General features: G+C 39.9%; 1 protein-coding gene across 1 annotated transcript in view; it reads right to left on the bottom strand.

Annotated features, from left to right (window-relative positions):
• The window catches only part of RAPGEF5 (Rap guanine nucleotide exchange factor 5), a 159,151-nt gene that overhangs the window by 121,774 nt on the left and 16,365 nt on the right, over window positions 1–21,012 (bottom strand). Inside the window, exons 2-5 of the mRNA XM_014248374.2 lie at window positions 7,133–7,183; window positions 5,885–5,991; window positions 4,732–4,853; window positions 3,252–3,420 (exon numbers count right to left, since the gene is read on the bottom strand). Of these exons, the coding sequence (XP_014103849.2) occupies window positions 3,252–3,420; window positions 4,732–4,853; window positions 5,885–5,991; window positions 7,133–7,183 (449 nt within the window). The remainder of the gene's footprint in view (window positions 1–3,251; window positions 3,421–4,731; window positions 4,854–5,884; window positions 5,992–7,132; window positions 7,184–21,012) is intronic.

The following is a 21,012-nucleotide window of genomic DNA, read 5'->3' as shown; positions in this document are numbered from 1 at the left end:
TCTACTTAGGAATGGCGAAAAGAACGACACAGACTCTCAAGGGAGTCAGAACAGGAGAATTCCTTAGTTTATTACTTTAGCTTCTTTTATAGACTGGTTCATGGAAAGTACAGAGAAGAAACTCTTATTGGTTAGTTAACTGCTATATCACCATCATTGGTCAGTCGTGTACACCACCTCCTGACTTTCTCCTGCAAGGAAAACAAGAGGACAGACAAACAGCACCTGGCAGTTGTTTTCTGTCTCTGAGGATTGTTTTGATTCCTCCTTAAAACTTCTCAGGCTACTTTCTCAGGCTGGACTGAACTCCGCGGCCTGCAATAACCACAGGCACTCTGGTTCAGATTTAGCATCCATAGTCCACAGGCACAGCTTTCAATTCAGATTTTTTGTTCCCAGGCTATTGCTATATTCACTTATACTCAAGTAGAATGACTGTGATTAACATGGGGTGTTTAACAGCCCTAAGAAGCCTCTGCATTTGTCCCATCTAATTTGACAACATTTACGGAGTCTGAATCCTGTGGAATACACACAACATTAGCCTTCTGATTAGTGTGAGCTGCTGAAAATCTGCCATGTTCTGACTTGTTTTCCATGGTGAATTCCCACCAATGTTATATTGAATGTAAGGAATTTCCACCAAGGCCAACAGGGAGCATTTATTCAGGAATCATAATCACATCTCAGACTTCAGACTGGTACTTTCATTGTAGAGTTTCCTGTAGTAATTTGGTAACACCACTAAAACTGAGCAGGAACAAATAAAGCTCACTCAAAAATCCATACAGCAAGTCAAATCTGAGCTATGTTTGTTTAACAAAGTTTCCAGAACAGCTGCTGAAGGAAGTGCCCAGAGCTGCTGCTGCCTACTCAGGTCCACAGACTCCTTCTGGGAGAGCAGAACCACGGTACCCCAGGGACCCACTGATGCACCCAGCAGCCCAGGCAAGCACAAGGCTGCTGCCCACAGCTGCAGAGGAGACAGAGCATCTGGCCCCTGTGACCAGCAGGAGACAGCCAATGCTCCCTTCTGGTGCACAAACGGGCATTTGCTTCTGATCTCATCAAAAGCAGGGAATCTAATTAATGAAGTAAGAGTTCCCCTACCCCTATGTACTTATAGGGTTAATGCAGTCATTATAGACTGTGAGAAAAGTTAAGACAGAAAAATGAGTACAAAAATATTAAATTATAAAAATATCTTAATAATATCTTATATCTTAATGATATGCAAAACAGCTTATATAGTCAAGAAAAGACAAGCCCTGCAAGGAAAGGTTTTTAGAATTGCCCTCTTTCCTCATGAAAAAGGAGTATATGGCTTTATTTAACCAGGTAAGACAACTTTAACAAACACATCATCACACCTATTGCTTTTCTGGCTGTGTTTTAACCGTTTATTATTTGCATCAAGCATGAAGAATTTTGAACCTGGAAAAGTCTCCTTCTGCTTTAACATCACATTCCCTCAAGGGTACAGCATTATTTAAAATTCAATTCCTACAATATACACTTTTTTCAAAAAGCACCCTCACAATCTGACAGGTAAAAGCTCCAGAAAACAATTTTTCAGTGACAATATTCCCAAAAGGAATCCAGCTTCAACTCAAATTTGAATAATGTGAGCAGGAAGGAGCTGGAAATGTACATTAATGAATAATTGTTCAATTCATGTGACAGGGATAATCTTCCACTGGAAATGACAGTTGCACTGAAATGATAAAACTGCAGAGTGTAAACTTGAGCCTAAAAAGCCTTCAATCTATTTTCCTACCCAGCATCCTTCATGTAACATATCAATATGACCCATCTGTCCTGTCCTTCTGATTCAAATCCTTTGAACAAGTAGACACAAACCACGAAAAGTGGTCTGATTTACAGTGATGAGAAAAATCCCAATTCCCACTAAAATCAAGATCAAAATGCCCTGATATTTAAGGGACAGACACACCATTTAACACCAGAGTTGTCTGGAAGACAAGAATTTCTATTTGCAAAAGTAGTCAAAGGTTTTCTCCCATGTGAGTCAGCTGCTTAGAAGATCATTTTCTGTCCTGCTGCTCTAGCCAGCTTGGGGTTCTTGTCACTTGTCTACACTCACTCAAGCTGATCAAATAAATGCATTTTGAAGGGAATCTCCACTCCAAAACTGCCAATATTTGATTGGTGAGGGCAGTCAGCAGTAGGGAGGGGAATCAAGTTTCTGCCCTGAACCATGCAGCCAAATTACTGAGGTTTCTTCCTACCAACTCAGCATGTGTGAGTTTAAGAATCTGGGCTTGAGACAGCTTACAGGGTCTTCTGACTTTGTGCTCCTTTAAAATATTTCTACTGGATATTCATCTTTGAGAATGAGCAGTTTTAAAAGCTAGTATGCAGAGAAGGAAGGTACTCATAGAAGAAAGATTTGTCTTTGGCATCAAAAAGAATAAATTCTGGTACTGACAGGGTAATAGTGCTCCAAAATATTGGGTTGGAGGATCATCATGCTAGGGACAATGAAAGAATTTAACTCCACTTGTGTGTTCAGGCCAACTCCTGCAGATTTACTAAAGCATAAGTAGTCATGAGCCTCCAGAGCTCTCACTAACACCTTTCTCTTCTATTTTGGCCTCTCACTGTGGAACAAATAACTATGTTTTCCTTCTAGCCACTCAGTGCATACACCTGAGCACAAAGAGCACAATAACATACAATAGTCAAGTGAAAGGGGAGACACATAGGAAGCAAAACTCTTAAAAGGCATATTCTGAAAAAGGAATAATAATGTGAATTTACAGAGCTCTGGCAAAAATACATTAGAAAATTAAAATCAAATGACCGAAGGTACCACATTTTCACCCATCTTGTCAATCCATCTGAAACCTGATCCTGACACATGACAAGGGCATCTGATCTGCTAGTCAATCAGCACCAGAGCATCCCTGCTGCCAAATTAATGCCAAACTTCCAAAGGTAAGAGAAGACAAAAAAAAGCCACGTGCCCAGGTAGAGGGCATTGCAAGCTAGAGGCAGCAATACGGTGCCTAAAAACTGTAATATGTCCAAAACTCCTAGTCAAGTGCCTCCATTTTTGTACCCATACTGACCTTCTCAGATGAAAAGCACATCTCTACAAGATTTGTCAAGCCCCCCCAAAAAAACTGTCTCATTTGCAAGGTGATTTGGGGGTAAACGGTGTCATTATAAGGCCAGATACTTATAAAATAGTCAATAGAAGTTGTAAACAGCTGTACACGCACACTTACAGATTGCACATATCAATCCTGGGAGGAGACAGTGGCAGTAGTTGAAGTAGGAGCTTTACTCCGTTCTTCCATGCTTCCTCTTTCTCAAATTCACAGAAAAGGTAGGTACATTCATCTGCTGAGAACTGGTAGAAAGCATGACTGTCTTGAAAATAGAGTTGTCTGTCCACTGTTAAAAAAATAATATTAGATACCCTTTAAACCTTCACCATGTAACATACATTCTGTATTACACTTGATCTTAATGCTGAGTTGTACCATCACCTGGGAAAAAGGATTGAGTATTCAGCACAGAAACAATCCTCAGTTTAATTCAGTGCATCCAAACAGGAAAACCCCAAAATCTCAGTTTAAAGATCTCCAGGAGCCTGAAATTCAAGCCTTAAGACTGATGAGTGTTTAGTCAATTTCAGAATCATTTCAGGTTTAGGGAATTAAAACCTTTCTCTTTTTTGTTAGATTCCTCAGTTTCCATTGGTTTCTAAACTGTTTTCAGTAATGATCAGGCACCAGTAAACAAAGTTTAGTAATGGGGATGCAGCCCATCATTATTCCAGCTTTTCCTCAAATTCAGGGCTACTGGATTTGTAGACTAAACCTGGCTAAGAAGATGTATTTGTTGTCTTCCCTGAAAAATTTATTTGATAGGGAAGAAGGGACAGAGTCCAAAGCAAAAAACACAAGCTCCTGCAACAAGTAATTTAGACCTTGCTGAGGCTGCACGACCAGACATGCTGTCAGTTTAGTTGAAAAAAAACCTTAAGGTACACTGTCAGTGTACACATGCAGAAATCCTCCACAGCTCCTCACCTTTTCACAAGAAAGAGGTTAAGTCTAGCACAGACCCCAGGGTGGGGTATGACCTAAGCTGAGCTGCCTAAGTAGTCCCAGCCTCAAAGCATCAGATATCCAGAGGCTGGTTATCAGTGAAATTATCACCAACCATGTTATCTGAACCAAATCCCTCAGTTTGGTGGGGGAGCTGGGGACAACAGGGTAGGACCAGGCCTCACTACCATCTCAAGGAGCTGGGTCCTCTCTCAACCCACTGTAATTAAAAATTATGGGAAACAGAGAGGAAAAGAAAATCATTAATAGCTACAGAAGTCATCTGGTAAAGCCATGATCTGCAGCGTCTAAACAGCTGCTGTCTTGTGAGAAACCTAAAATAGCTTGTGGGAAATTAAAAAAAAAGGCTGGAAAAGACCAGCACTCTGTCTGCAACTTGATAATAGGCAATTACAGTTGCAAAAGCAAAGGGAACAAAATTGCCACAAACAAGGGATTGATCTTTGGTATTTGTGAAATGAAAGGTCACAGACATGAGCCTCCCGAAAAGATAGCAGAATAAAGAACTGGCAAGAAAATTTGATCAATCTGTGCTTTTTTCCTTTCCCTCCTCTGATCAAAACCACAACTCTTGCCCTATGCAGGAGAAAGGGATAGCCTTCCTCACACTGGAAGTACTGGCAGGACTGACCTGACAATATAATGCCCATATCCAGGAGGAGCTGCCACACTCCAACTGCTGTAGATCTGCACTTGACAAAAGGGCACTGCTCCAAAAGCCAGTCTACGAGTTCTGATCCAACACAACTTCTCCTGAAAATAGGCAAAACATCACTTCTTACACTTAACATTACAGCAATGTTAAAACATTCTTTTATAATAAAGAGCTATTTTTAAAGCTATCAAAAAGCCTTTTTGCTCAGCATAGAAAACTCTTTGTCTCAACTCCTAATTTTTGTACACCTATTCATTTCAGGGGAAGAAATTACATTGGCAAGCCTCAGGGGATACCTCCAGCTACAATGAGGGAACTTATGTTAGAAGAGCAAGTTCCCTTACATACCTGATTCATGTAGCATACTTTGCAATATGCAGCATTTTTATCAATTTGTGCTGCATACAGTTCATTCAAAGATGCATGAGATAAATAAAATCCAACTTTTAGCCTCAGGATTTTCTTTTCTTTCTGAGCATAGGCATAATCAGTATAGCTAAACAATATATGTAAGACCTTGAAGTGCTGCTCTGGGATGTACTTTTAATGGTAAATGTGTATATTTAAATAATAATTAAAAAGTAATGGATTTCTCTTAAACACGGGTGTGAATGAATGGTGCTATAGTAGAGAGCTGTATATTTTGGTATAACTGAAAATAGGAGGAAGCATTTATGCTACAAGGCAACACAAATGGAAAATCCCTTCATTACAGAAATATTCCATAAATTACATGCAGGAATCACTGTGTCACTAAATCCTACAATTTACAATTAATACAATTAATACAATTAAGCTCTTTTGTAGCTCCAAATCAGGGCTGAAATTAATACTCTTTCTTTCCAACAAAATAACTGACAAACACTATTGTATATGAAAATCATAAGCATTTGAATAAATGGATATACAATCAGGCCACTGCTGCTTTCTGAAAACTGACATTGTAATGCAAGAAAACATATTAAGGTACATGAGACACTAAAGAAATGTTTTAAGAAAATTTTTTCAATTCTTAATGACATATGCAGAATCTTTCACTCAGAATTTACTCTCTTGTCAAATCATAGAGGCATGGATAAATGCAAATAAAAACTCTTAAAACTGATTAAAACAAATTATTTTGATTTACCTGCAAATGCCAGTAAGGTACACCCTGTCTTTAATCAGGTCAGAAGCTTGCAGAGTAAAAATATTCCTGAGAGCTCTCCCAGCACAGGAAGAACTTTCTCCATAAATCTGAATGAAAAGAGAAATTGAAAACTGTGACAAACAGGGATTTATTCCTGCTGTAGTAAATTGCCTTGCCACTGTCCACTCCCTCCCTTTGAGCAATGCCTTCTTCACAGGTAAATGACAAGCAAGCACTCAAAGTCTCATAGGAAATGCACCCCAGCTTCTGACAGTTGTATCATGTGTTGCAGGTGCCCTATGAGCTGGGCTGATTTTAGATTTGCTGCCCTAGAAAAGCAGAGGTTTTACTATCCATCCACCAGCTTTACCTTTGAGAAACAGTAAAATGAAAACACGTGTTATTCTAGCAAAGCAGAGACATATGAGCTATTGCAAAATCACACAAATACAGTTTAAAATAGATATAATTTCCTATGTATTTGGGCTAAATAATTTATTTCAAGCCTAATGCACACTGAAAGATTATTTCATAGTCTTTTCTTTTCGTTCAGAACCTTTGGAGGTTTCCTATGAGAGCTGTAGATCAGTTCATCCATGCACTGCCAGGAGGACATGATCTTTCAGAATGGACACACCTCTGATTCCCCTACACCTGATTTCTACCCTGCACCTCAAGGCTGCAGATGTGTCCGTCAAAACAGAACCTAAATCAGTCTTCCATAAAACCATGTTCCACCCAGACTCCTTTTACCACTCCTTACTGAAGAATTTACCTTGGGCTTCTTTTGTGATGTTTCCTCGCTGTCCCATCAATACACACCAAGTGACACAAAGAACTAACTTGATGCTGTTTGTTTTCATCTTTTTGTTTGTTTGCTTCCTACATTTAGGAACTTTTTAAGGCATACAGAATAGACCTGAGACAGCAAGCCAGACATTCATCTTGTGGCATGCAAACCACAGTTCTCAAATAGTGTAAAAGTAAGCTAAACAGTGGCAATCATTTAAGTGACTGGGAAGCAAGTGCACATTGGAATTAACAACAATTCAGTTTGCAAACTCAGTAATAGAAGGACATGATTTGTGCCACACACGCACAAAGTGATAACTAACTTCTTAACTGGTTTTAACTGCAGGTCACATTCACAAGTGTCTTCAAAGCTACCATTAAGAGGTTGAGCTGAAGCAGAAGCATTCCTCACATGTTGTTTGATGAAACAGAATTAAAAAGAAGCTTCATAAGTACCTTATTTGAAGGAGTTTCCAAATAGGGATTTGAAATTCTTCTGGACAGGGTCTGTAAGATAATTTGGTAGACTGTTAGTTTTCTTATGGTTTTGGCATATGAAAAAAAAAAAAAAAAGTAGCTGCAATCTAGTTTTTAACTACTGAAATCTACATAAAAAGAATTTATCAAATCATCTGAATATGTCTCCAAATAATAATTGTTTCAGAACAGGAAAAAGGTTTGGTAAACTCAGTTCTATGTTTTTTATTACATTTTTTCTTAACTGGAAAAGAAGATGAACAATGAGATGGCAAAACCTATAGATAAGACACAATTATTTGGTCAGGAAAGATGAAAAATGACAGTGAAGAATATCAAGATAAACCTAAAAAATGCTGGGTGAAAAGAAAATATTGTGATGAGCTCAATATTGAAATCAGCATGTACTAGAGGGAGAAAATGTAATTACACATACTTTTAAAGCAAACTTTATCAATTCAGTAAAGACACCTCAGGGTCACAGAACCCTTCTCAAGGAAGAACACTCTTCTAAATGAAATTATTAACTGTAGTTAAAAGAAATTAGGATAAATGGCGAATGAAATGGTGACCAGTGGGGAGGTGACTCATGTAGATCAGCGTTATCTCTGCTGTGACACATGTTGCACTCATAACAGCATCTCAAGAAATGAATGCTGCACTGTTAGAGGGGATTCAGACAATAATAGCGAGAATAATAAAGGATTTGGATAAATTTTAACATGAGAAAAGACAGAAAAAACTATTTACCTTACAAAGGAGAGATTACAAGAGACATAATGCAATTATACAATATGGCACAGAGAAAAGGCAGATTTTCTGTGCTCTGCTTTACATTACACAAGAATAACTGATCACTCAATGAAATTAGAGAGTATTCATATTTGAGGAGACAGAAAGAAAAATCACAAATAAGCCTTCACATCAGGGACATGCAAGTGCCAAAATCTTACCACTCATCAATAAAGACTGGGATTTAAAATTATAACATTCACAGTGAACCAGGACTCTGAAAGGCAGAGACAGGATAAACATCTCCACAAGAATCAGGTTACCCCACTCTTACTCACTATGATCCTCCCATATCTTGTCATTATTAAAAGACAAGATATTGTCTATACTGATGCTTACTTGCAACTTCTATCTTACTACAAGCCACACAAATACAAATAAACACGGCCTAAAATAAGCCTGGAAGTGGACAAGAAGGCATTGTGGAGGTGCACCGGCACTACAACAGGAAGCTCATGTGGTGCACCCTCACATTATTCCAACTTGTAAGCAGCATAATTAATTCCTTGCTTTGAGAAAGATCCAATTCTCACACCCTTCACACCCTGTAAGAATTACAGAATCCATATTTCAGTAACACCACCTGCTTTTTTCTCCCTGTATTCTTGTCCCTGTATTTTTAGAAAGGGAAGGGACGAGGAACCACAGAGGCACCTATCGCTGTTTACCCTTCCACGCTCATCACAAGCCTTAGTGCAGTTCCATGCATTACAGTAGCTCCATATGGAAATACTGTAACATATAAGCCTAATTTTCGATTCTCATGCCCAACAAAGATGCTGAAAGAGTGCAGCACTGCCTTGGATCCCACTTACTCTTCCTAGCCGGCATGTCATTAACACCTTGGCTCTGCAGCAGCCCTACATACCACCACTTCTCTTGGTTTCTGTCCAAGTCTTTCATTCCACAAGCCTCACTCACTGCAGCAGCACAGTCAAAGTTTATGCATGGATTTCCCTGCTCCTTTCTCAGGCTGGCACTGACAGAGGACAGGGAGGATCACCCAGGGAGAATACCGGTACTGCAGTGTGCACTTACATGACATTGTAAGGTGAAACTCAGCAAAAAGGACAATTTTGGTTGCCTTCTACAACAGGGTTACAGTGACGATAGATAAGAGAGACTGACATCTACCATTTACCTTGTGTAAAACAAGGATATCCCACGCATATCCTTGTCACTAAAATAGAGAGACATGGATTTGACAGATGGACAGTGGATAAGGAAATGGACACACTCAAAGAGTTGTGGTCAATGGTCTGATGGCTGTGTGGAGACCAGTGATGAGCTGTGTCCCTCTGGGACCATATTATTTAACATCCTAATGTTAACATGGGAACGTTGGCAGTTGTCGTGGTTTTAAACCAATAACTAAGAAAATTACTTATTTCTTGCTGTGAGATATGGATTAGAACAAGAGCAAAACAGGCATAAAACTTAAAAGGAAAAAAAAAGAAAGTTTATTGACAAACTACAATAATAAGAACACCAGAATAAACTTCCAGAAAAACCTTTTCATCCCCTGTCTACCCACTATTCCTTTGTTCACATGACAAAAGAGACAAAAACTTTGGAACTTTGATGGTTAAAACAGTCCCAATTCTTGCTACAGTCTTTTCACCAGTCTTTGCAGAGAAACAGAAGTTTCTTCCTGTTAATTTATGGAGTTTCTCACAAGAAAAACTATTTTTGTTATAGTTTTCCATTGCCCTAATATTAGCTGCCCAGAGCTGCTGTTATTAGAGCCCACTCCTCCCATTTTCACATCACTCTGAGGTGTGTATGGGCCATGAGTCTAGGGATGGGATTTTTAAGGATAAGTTATTCAAAGGCAAAAAGTCTTCTTCATCTGTTTCTGCGAGCTTCACTAGAAAAGTTTTCTCATTGCTTCTCAAGGCTTCAAATCTTCCAGCACTTCACTGTACCATAATTACTCTACTTTTTACTCAAAATTTACACTTTGAACACTCTATTCCTCCCTATATACTGTCATGAATTAAAGGAGTGTTTTCAAGTCCTTATTGTCCATTTCCATAGTTTTAACAGAAAGATATTTCAGCTTAATTAAAGCATCTTCTTAATTCTCTACCTTTTCTGAAGCTTCTTTTCTTTCCTGTCACTGGCAGTTTATAAAGTCTCTTTTCATGTTGATCACTCTCTTTTTCTCTCTCTGGATAAAAAGATTAATCCGCAAGTCTCATCTGGGTAATGAAAGAGTTAAAATCTTGCCCAGGCTGTTGTAGGTAGTTCTGTGGCCTCGGCCGGTGCAGGAGCTGGAGCCGTCTGCGATGGAAAGTTCCTCATGGCTGCTCTGGAGAGTGTAGTCGCCGCGCCCAGCCCGCTGCAGGTCTAGAGCCTCTCTCTTTCTCCACTCAGCAGTTTCTAGTGAATTTAGTTACAGCAAAAAACCTGCAGCCGAGCCAGAGATCGGCTCGGCCCGGCCCGGCCGGAGCCCGGAGAAAACCCCCTCCACAGGGCCCGCATCCCCCGGCCGGGAGACGCTGGGCCCAGCCCAGTCCCCGCCCGGCCGCATGGCCTGGGCAGGGAACGGGAGGCCTGGAGCTCTGCCGCCCTTCCCAGCCAGGAAACAAAGAGAACCAAGAGAGCTCTGGTTTTACACTTTAAGGTAGGGTTCACAAGTTGATCCCACTTTTCAATGGCCTAAACTGCTGTCAATTCTCAGCAATGACCGATAATTGGTCAGGAGAAAATACTCCAGGCAGTTCCCAGCAACTTAAACTTTCTTAAAGGTAAAGTAACTCCATGACAGCAGTGGAGTTGAGTGTACCCTTAGCAAGTCTGGGGATGACAAGTACACTGGCGTGACTGATATTCTAGACGGAAGGGATTCCATCCAGAGAGACCTGGACAGGTTTGAGAGCTGGGCCTGTGCAGTCCTCATGTATCTCAACAAGGCCAAGTCTTGTGCCTGGGTTGGGGTAATCCCAAACATGGACACAGGCTGAGTGATGAGTGGATTGAAACCAGCCCTGTGGAGAAGGACTTGGGCATGTTGGTGAATGAGAAACTGGACATGATCCAACTGTATCCTGGGCTGCATCAGAAGAAGGAGGAGCAGCAGGTTGAGGGCAGTGATTCTGCACCTCTACTGCACTTTTGTGAGACCCCTACTTGGAGTACTGCATTCATTTGTCAGCCTCCCAGTATAATAAAGATGGGGATCTGTTGGAGGAAGCCTAGAGGAGGGCCACTGGGTTGAGCATGAGAATGGAGCACCTCTCCCATGGAGACAGGCCAAGAGAGTTGGGGTTGTTCAGCCTGGGGAAAAGAAGGCTCCAGGGAGACCTTGTAGTATCTTCCAGTATCTAAAGGAGGCCAACAAGAAGGACATAGATGGACTTTTTATCAGGGAGTGTAATGGAAGGACAGCAGGAAATAATTTTAAACTGAAACAGGATAGATTTAGATTAAATATTAGGAAGAAATTCTAAGGAGTCTGCAAAAGAAGGTGTCTGATGCTGAAAACCAGTACAGAAAAGAGCCCAAAACTTCTAGTTTATCCTTCAGACCACAGAGTACTAGTTCTGGTGCACGGAAGATGGGAGGAATTCACAGCCCTGAAATGGGATGAGGGAAGACAGGACAACAGCTTTTCAGTGGCAGGCTGAACCCACATCAATGTGGAGAAAAGATGAAACACTAGAGAGACCATGAGAGTACATTTAGCCTGCTATGCAGGAACCCAACCACCCAAAATTTCTAGAAGCATAAGAAAATAGAAACTGGATAGGAGAAAATAAAAAAAAAAAACAAACCAGGAAGTGGCTTTCTGGAATAGGAAAAATTGATACAGAAATTCAGGATTTTTATGTCCGAGCTACCATGTTAGATCTTTTCTCTTTTCTTTTTTCTTTTCTTTTCTTTTCTTTTCTCAATAAATATTAGGTACTGAGCACACCTCTGTTCAGCAGACTCTGCTTTGGCTGTTGGGGACAAACTGGGCAGTTGCCTACAGGAGGAGAAGAGGCAGTGGATAAGTGGCCCAGCCTATCTTCAAAGACCCCAGATTTTGGGTGGCTCTGGCTCTGCTGGGGAAGCACCACTCCTCCCTGAAGATATCTGGTAAATATAGGCTGCTCCCCCAAAATTATTTTGACATACACACTGATTGAAAATGCATTTGCAAATCGCTCTAAGAATGAGCCAAAATGTGCTTTTAAAGCAAATTAATTAGTCATCAAGCAAACAGCTCATCTCTCATGAAAACTACCTTGGAACAGTTATTGTTGGCCATGCCAAGTGCTGCTTTCTAGCTACTGCCACCCTGGCATCCCCACGTGCCTCTTTACCAGCTTGAGGAGAAGCTTTGCCAAACCCCATGTCAGGGAGAGGACGGGGCTATGGCAACACTTGTGGTCCTGGGACAGAAGACCCTATGTGCAGGAGATCCAGAGCACTGGTTGTCCTTCAGCAGGGCTGTCCCATCACACGTGACTAGGTGTGCATAGGCAGCTTCATCTCCCCTGCTGGGGATGCAGGAAGAAAGAGGCAGGGAGAGGTCCTGTGTCTTTCAGAGTCTGAACTATGAACATAGTACAGGGGTGGCATCCTCCTAGCATGGGGACACAAACTGCATGTGACAGGAGAGGACAGAGACACAGAGAAGGGATACACCACAGAAAATTTAGTCTGAACTTGGGAAATATTATAAAGGAGTTTACTGTGCTATTTAAAATCATTAAAATCTCAAGGAGTCATGACGTGAAAAGAATGGGGATTAAAATAAAGTGATCAGCAAGTAATTGAAACAACCAGAAGGAAATATTTATCTACAATCTATATGTATGATCAGCTTATAGGACTCTAAGCCAAACAATTAAATATGCCAGGTAGACTTTTAGAAGCAGAGGCTAATTTAATGACTAATACTACTATGCAAAGTCTATAACTAAGTTTAAATTAGTATTGCTTCAACAGTACAGTTATTTTTAAAACAATCTGAGAATTTATGACATTATTTAAAGTTAAGCATGCAAAGGTATTGATGATAATATTTTAATATATCGGCATGAACTGATTTTTTAGAGGTTTGGAAAGAAATTCCCCCCAACATACTACACAACAGAGTATAGTAATGGCTCCATTGGAAAGAACAAGCTGTATCTTACTGTAAGATGCTGACTTAGTTCCTTCCATGGAACTGGGTCCACTATAGCAACTCTCTGTGCATTTACTACAACCTGGTTAACGTACAGATCAAGGGATAATGGTAATATAGAGCATGGATTTAGTTGTATTTTTTGGAGATAGCTTTGAATTTTCTCCTCATTTTTAGACCTGAATTTTTGCTTTGGCCACATCTCAGCTTGGGAGAATGACTTGCCTACAAGTTGCTTGTGCTTCGCCTCCTGCCCAAGCTGTTCCAACAACTGCTGATATTTCTGCCATTGCCAGCGCTGCAGTCACAGTAGCATCAGCAATGCTCCATACATCTGCTAGCAATTTAATCACCAGCATGCCCAGAAAGAAACAAAGCAAGGGTGCTTCAAGCTCCAGTTCAAGTGCTTTCCTCAGCTGGGATTTAGTGCAGTGGTAGCAGCCAGCAACCTGTCTACACTAGAAGTCATAATGTAACACCTCAAAAGAGTCTATAGAAATTGTAAGAAAATAATAATTTCAAATACGGAACAGAAATGTTTTGCTTTTCTTCTAAGAGCTTCTGATATTCATGTGCAGTCAGTGAGAAAAAAGAATGACAAAAATGGGAATGAAGAATTTCATTTTTAGTCAAGATTATTCCTTTTGCTAAATCTTCCAGAGTGGGATTTATTTTAAAACTAACAGAAATGAGGAAAGGCAGAATCATGGCTTTTCTTCCCCAGTAAATTGTTCAAGCTTCCACTCCAGATTTTCCAAATATCTAGGTTTTTAACTGGTTGTGTTTCCAAAATATGAGCATAATTTTTTATGCTTAGGAATTTTCAATGTGCAATCAAACTTTACCTGTTTTCTGTTTACAACACACTCATTAATATTTGTCTGTTTGATTAGAGCTTATATTGCAAACATGCCCATGATCAACTCCATGCTGCTGAGCAGTTCTAGAAACATTTTTGTTATGTACAAATATAACAAAACAATTGTTCATAGTTTCAGGGCACTGACACTATATCCCTAAAGAATTTAATAAAACACTTGTGTATTTCAAACTGAATTACTCAATATACTTAAAATTAAACAAATGCTTCAGTGTTGTTATTACCTAAATATAAATAGCCTGAACAAAAAAATCATCTCATTTTGAAATGTACATGGTGTAGCACAGACTACCTAGTAATGAGATCATTTCTATTCTGTGACAGGGGGATTTCTGGAACTACTCAACACCTGAATCCTAAATTGGCTAATGTGACCACAAAGGAAATTATATATTCAGACACATATCCAACAAGAATTTAAGCACTCAAACCTAAAATACACTTTCACAAGTACTCATGCTGGAAACTTCTCACACTCCAGCCATGAGAGCGTATGGAAAAAGGATCATAAATAAAGCTGAATACAAATTCACTCTCAAAAACAATAATCTTCTTGTACTTTCCTCTCCAATGATCATTCAGCTCTAAGAACACAGTGGCTCAGGAAAAAAATTTAAAAATTCACCAGAGGTATTTACTTAATTTCCCTCAGGCTTCTCTCCCACTCCACGCACAAAGCAAAAAGCAATTATTTGTGTCTCAACCAGATTTTGTTCTCTCGTTATGAACCATGACATTGATAATGCCACAAGAGCGACAGAAACCACAACTGTTACAACTGATAGAAACCTATGGGGTTTTTTATCAGAAAGATTTTCTGGAGTTGCTAAAAGCAAGCAGCTACAATAATTAGAGAGTTTACACTCTACCCCTGATCGGAACACAAATGCTGAAACAAAGCTGGGCTGTACCTGCCTGGCACACCCTCCTCAACCTGCAACACAAGAAGGCGGTAATTTCTGCAGGAGTTTATTTGCTCATTTATTCCCAGTGCTTACTCGTGCCAGGCAAGCCGTGGGGGAAGGGAGAAAAAAATTACTGAACAATATGACTTATCACTTTGCCAACCTTTGAATTTTTTGCACTTGACAACACTTGCTACTGTCTAAATGATGGTTGTTTTAAGCAAAAGTAAGACATGGGTGTTGTGTTTAGTAGATGAAACGCTACTGTTGTTTGAAGGCGGCTGGATATAGGGAGTGTTGTCATGAATCCCAATCCGTTTCCATGTGGCAACAGATTTTTCCTTGTTGCTAAGGCACAGCAAGCAGAGTTGGTTGGGAAGCTAGCTGACTTTCAGGGGATATCATTCATATGAAACTGTAGAATATGCCTGACTTTCTGCCAATAATATTTGTGACAAACAACCTTCCCCCACTGCTCCACTTGAAACCCACTGTCAGAATTCACGGGTAATGAAGAACAACCAATGTGACAGTTCCCTGCATTAATATTTATTTAAGATTAAATAGAAAACCCTTTACAAGGGATCTTTTTTATAAAGGAAGGATCTTCTCCTGATCATCTTAAACTTCTTATACTTAGGCGTACCATAAAAAGGTCAAAAAGCTGTAAAAAGAAAAATCAGTATTCAACAGAGCTTGCAATTTAGGGTTCCCAGATGAGCCTGAAGTGCTCTCTGGAGAAACCCAAATGGGTCATTAATGAAAGAAAACCAAGGAGGTATTGTCATCTGTTTTCTGTATAAAAATACCTTACAAAATTAGTTATTTCACAAAGGGGAAACCCACATCTCATGGTTCATTCTCACTTCCTCCAAAACAGAAAGAAACGTGAGAAGAAAATGGATACTCTTTGTAAAGACAAGCAGTACTCTTTATGTTTAAAGCCTTATTTCTGAGTCAGTGACAGTTAGGAAAGCTATGCATTTAGAAGCATTTCTTTATTTTCCAGTACCTAGCAAACTAAATATGGCTGAATAGGTTTTTGCTTCAAACAAAACTAATTTTTACTAAATCTGGCATAAACCATCTACTTTCAAAGACTCTGGAGCCTAGAAAGGAGTGTAATTTAGTGTCCAAGAGCAAAATTTATTTTCTGTGCCCTTTTCTAAGCCTAAAAGAAGTGAATAATAGAAAAGAATATCATAGAAGACAATATGGCAGGGCTGGCTGGTTTCTCTGCTCCCTCTTCCTCAGTCCTACCATGGTGAAAAGCCCAGGATAAACCCAGCTTCAGGAAGGCACCAACACAGGCTCCTCCATCTGTATCCTGTGCCTCAAATAAAGCTGCAGCATCCTGACACCCACCTGGACAGAGAGGAAGGGAGGAGCGGTGAGCCAGCAGAAAGGGATGCCTTGGTTAGGAACTTCATGTTACTAAAGAAAGGAGACAGCCACCCTCCTGCTAATGATGAGATCCATGATCAGATCAAGTGCCCTGAGATGAGGCTGCTGACAAGCAGGTCGAGTCCCCTCTACACCTCCTGCTTCAGCTTCCCATCCCCCCCACTCCTCTCCTTTGTGCTTCCACGCGGGTCCGTGAAGCCATGTCCTGAACCAAGCTGAAGGACCACTGGCTTTGAATCGGCTCATTAAACAGAGATTCGTTTCAACAGAGATGTTTCCCGTGTGGGGGTCACTGGGGAGCCCCACAAACACAATCCCCAGCAAGGCAAAGGCTGTGGGATACGGACGGAGGCAGGGAGGGACAGCTGTGCTCAGAGGAAACCCTTGTTTATGCCAAATTAAAACTATCCAAGGAATGATGGCATAAAACATGTCTAATAAATCATTTTTATGTTGACACAACAGAGACACTGCTCTGTCAACATAAAAAGGAAGTTAACTATGCTCACAAAAAAATGACAATACAAAATTCAAGGGTGTCAGCAGTGGGGAACTTCACTTCCAACTCCATGTTCACATAAATGTATCAGCTGAAGCAAAACAAAATTCCCATGTCATCTACAACTGTAGACTGCACGGACATAGTTTGTAATACAGAAACAGATTTTAAACAAGATTTCTCTTTCTTTCAAAGAGAGAATGGACATTTTCAACTCTTACGCTAATATAATGTTTGCAATGAGATTTCATTAAATATGAAAAGAAAGAATAAGAATTTGACTGCTTTTTTATCATGCTTTATATAACATTAAAATATGCAGAGCACACTTAATTGTCTATTCATGTTCCTTCATTAACTAAACTTTATTGCAGCATTTGTGCTCTAGTTTGCCAGTTCAGCCATACACTTCCTAATACTACCTTACAAAATTTCCAGTGCATTTCACTCTTCCTGGCTGTCAGCAACATTTCACAGGAAAGCAGCATCCTCCCTTTCTTCCAGTACAAAATAGGCAGTGTACAGACTGTTACCATAAACATTTAGCAATGTTTCTGTACTTAGATTTTTTTTAAAACTTAGCACCTAATTAATACAGTAGATGCCTCTTTGTCATCTACCCTTGTGTCCCTGGCCACCAGCAGCTGCTCTGGTTTTGATCTGGAGGGCAGCACATAAGAGAAGATGGGTAGGATGTTTAGTGATTGCTAAAATTTTTTGTAACCGATTTCTAATGATGCAAGTTATAATTTGATAGTACACTATTTGGAGCTTTTAAAAGAATGTACACTGGCTATTTCACACTACAATTAAAATTATGTTCCCAGTGACAGGCTACTGTTTATTTTCAGATAAATCTAAATGAAGACACCAACAAAACAGTCAAAAGAGAGATCAGGAGTAGGAAAACGCAGACTGTCTGCATACTTAAAAGCTTTTCAAAGAACCTCTGTTGACATGTCTCTCATGTTGCCAGCAAAATACCTTCTTATGACACATTTCCAAATGAAAAAAAAAAAAGAAACAGCATGGCACATCTACTTAGCAAAGGCATTCTGAATGCCAGGAAGCCTGACTTACAAGCACGCATTAGTAAAAAGAAATTTATGAGGAAATTGTGTGTCAAACACAAGAATAAACAAACACAATGCTCATGTTGTAAAATCTTCTTCCTGGAGTTTTTGCAGCTTCACCAGACAGCATCCTACACAATTTCTCTGGCTTTGAATTTTGTCCTGCACAGAGCAGGGGTTAGATCAAACAATCTCCTGCAGTTCCCTTAGCACACAAATAATTCTGTAGTTGTCTCCTTCTCCATCATTTTCAGACAATTTAATTCTGGCTGTACCAGGCATGGAAGAAAAAGTCTGTGGAGCTTCAGGGCAACCAGAAGTACATTTCTAGGTCCATTCTCTTTTTAAAAAGAGGCTCCTTGAAATGACATATTTTCATGTCAGCCTTCCACCAAAACTTTTCCCCGTCACATTACCCACTGTGCCAGGTCTTAATTGCTGATGTACCACAGCTGTCAACATTACTGCAGATAATACTGGTGCCAGAACCTGACCTTCAGCAAGCCACATTTTTCAGAGATTAAATATAATAAAAATTTTAAAGCAGACAATCAACTGAGTGATTCATCTCGCCTGTCACTACCAACCACCCACCATGTACGTGTAAATCCAAATGTTCCCTCTCTCTGGTGTCAGGCAAAACCTAAAAATGGTTGGGCCTTGATTTTTTGTGAGCACAGGCTCAGGAGCCTCCTGATGAACTGCCTCCATAACCCAGCTGCAAGAATGTTCACCTCTGCCACAAGAATTCTAGCAAACAGCAGAAGAGCAAAAATATCCAAGATTGCTGCAGCTATTTCAGTGAACACAGATGCAGGAACAAAACCCCAAATATTAGCAAATATTCAGCAAATCAGCTGTGAACGATGACGACAAATGACTAAAAATGTCAATATAAAGTGCATGTATTATTGAATAAGAAAATCCATTAAAATCTTAAGTCATTTGGAATAAATTTGTAATTAAAGAGACAGTTTTATAGTTTTCAATGACTAAAGTATCTTCAATGTTTCAAGTACAAACAGACAAAGTTAAAATTCTGTGCTCTGATTATGATATGAAAATCCCCCCCCAGTAAATTGCATTAGTTTGCTATTTCAAAAATGCCTGTCTTTCTGGCAACTTTTTAAAATTTTCTTTTAATAGGCTGCACACAGACTGTCCATGATTGGGTTCACAAGTCCACAAAGGTATGTTTTTAATGTCCCTATAATTTAATGTCCCTGCTCCCAGAGTGCCTTGCTTTTACCACTGCCAGCACAGAAGGTAGGTCGCCCAGTAATTTCCCAAACCTTTTTCCTACTGGGAGGGCACAGTTACTCCTGGTACAAGACATTCAAACTATTTCCTCTTTGTTTTTGAGAAACTGATTTTCTGATTTCAGAGACCAAGTGAGCCCCTGGGAAAAGGCCCAGAAGGTTCAGTGTACCTCAGTTTTATTCCTGACCACGGTGTGGTCACAACCTTCAGTGAGACATTTCCCTTCCCGTGCGATGAGAACAACCACGAGCACGCTCTGAAAGCACTTTGAGACCCATTGGTAAAAATCTGCCATCAGCTAAGGGCTAGAAGCACACAAGCTCTCCTCCATATACCCAGGGCAGACCCACTCTAAGTTCAAATACCTCTAGGACATTTTAGATACAACAAATCTAGAGTAAAACTGCCGACTGCTGCTCTTCTTGCTTCTGAGGTCTGCCGAGAGCAGCCACAGCAGCCTTGAGGGTGGGTGAACAAGCTCTGCTTAAAGAATTTTGTGTTAAAGCCTTAACAGTTTGAGAATCTGTGGTTTGTATTGGCAGCACTCTGTTACGTGACCTCTTGGGAACAATAATAATTTCACTGACAGTAGCTCTTGGCACAAGCCAGTGCCAACCTACTATGAACCAGAGAGTGGGAGCTCTTAACCACTTCCAGAAGAACAGCTGTAATTTACTCTTTTGTAGGAAAAACTATTAAAGCTTAACTACTTCAGTTTCATTAAGCAGTCAAGGCCTCACTGTACAGAGAGATAAAAAGCACTCAATAGGCATAGAAAGAAAGAATAAAGCTTTCCCTTAGATCACACAAGCAATTTTTGGCAAAGTTCATCAGGAACTCCTCAACTGCTCTTGGCAAAGCCTCAGAAATACTTGGAACTCAGCTACCAGCACCTTCAAACGTTCCGCAGAGTGAGACCGGACTAACTCTGATCAACTTGCAAATCTTTAGTCTGGCCATTAAAGCAGGAACAAATGAAAACTCAAGTGCAAACCACTCCAAAAGGAGGTTTGTCACCTCTGAGATGGGGAGGGACCTGAGAAACAAGGCAGTTCAAAAATACCTGAATTTTTCAATGTAGCAGAAACCAGGATTGACTATCATTCAATCTCAACTGCTTGGCACATGTGGAAAACAGTGTGCAATAGCCATTAGATATGGAATACAATTAGAACATGAAGAACCTAGAACACATGAGCAACCACTAAAAGCTGCTTAGGTAAATTTAGCTTTCACCAGGCTGAGAGGTTACAGAATCAGAAAATATATATGCAAGACACAGATGAGTTTTGTGTATTTCTTTTTGCCTCAGTAAAACTGCTCAAGTGTCAAGTAGCTAAGAGATGGAAATTTTACTTATGACAAATTTTACATATGATAAAATCAAAACCAAATAATACAAATGACATCTCTTGTGCAAATTAATGTCATAAGAAAGTAAAAGACATCCTCAGCACCCCCACAAGGTCACAGATACATTTCAGGCATCTTTAGACAGGAACCTCCTTTGTGAAATAGGTTCAGGAAAGAAACACAGCCTTTCAAGCAAGGCAAGACTTCCACCCTAGTGAGGCAGATTTCCTTAATTATATTCTTTGTCCTTAAATTTAATTACCTGCCTTTCTTCTGATATATATCTTAATTTTCATTCTTTATTCATGTAAATGATTGTTTTCACACATTTGATATTACTAGCATGTGGATATGTCACATCAGGTTTATGCTGCATTATTTTGAATTTTCATGCTGCAGATTTACTCGCTCTAAATTTAATTAAGTCTACAAATCCTTCTTTCTACTGCTGTAGGAAGTTCAATCCCAATGTGGAAGAGTATTCTTTATCTCTCAAGATTTTCCAGCTGGTACCAGGGAATTTTCTCTTTTTGACCTCCAGTTTTGAAAGGTAGGGCCTTTGTCCAAAAATAGA

This window comes from Pseudopodoces humilis, chromosome 1 (assembly GCF_049639895.1).
Source record: "Pseudopodoces humilis isolate 2021_Gansu_Grassland_sample_001 chromosome 1, ASM4963989v1, whole genome shotgun sequence".
Taxonomy (NCBI): Eukaryota; Metazoa; Chordata; class Aves; order Passeriformes; family Paridae; genus Pseudopodoces; species Pseudopodoces humilis.
This window is presented reverse-complemented; position numbering and strand designations above follow the sequence as displayed.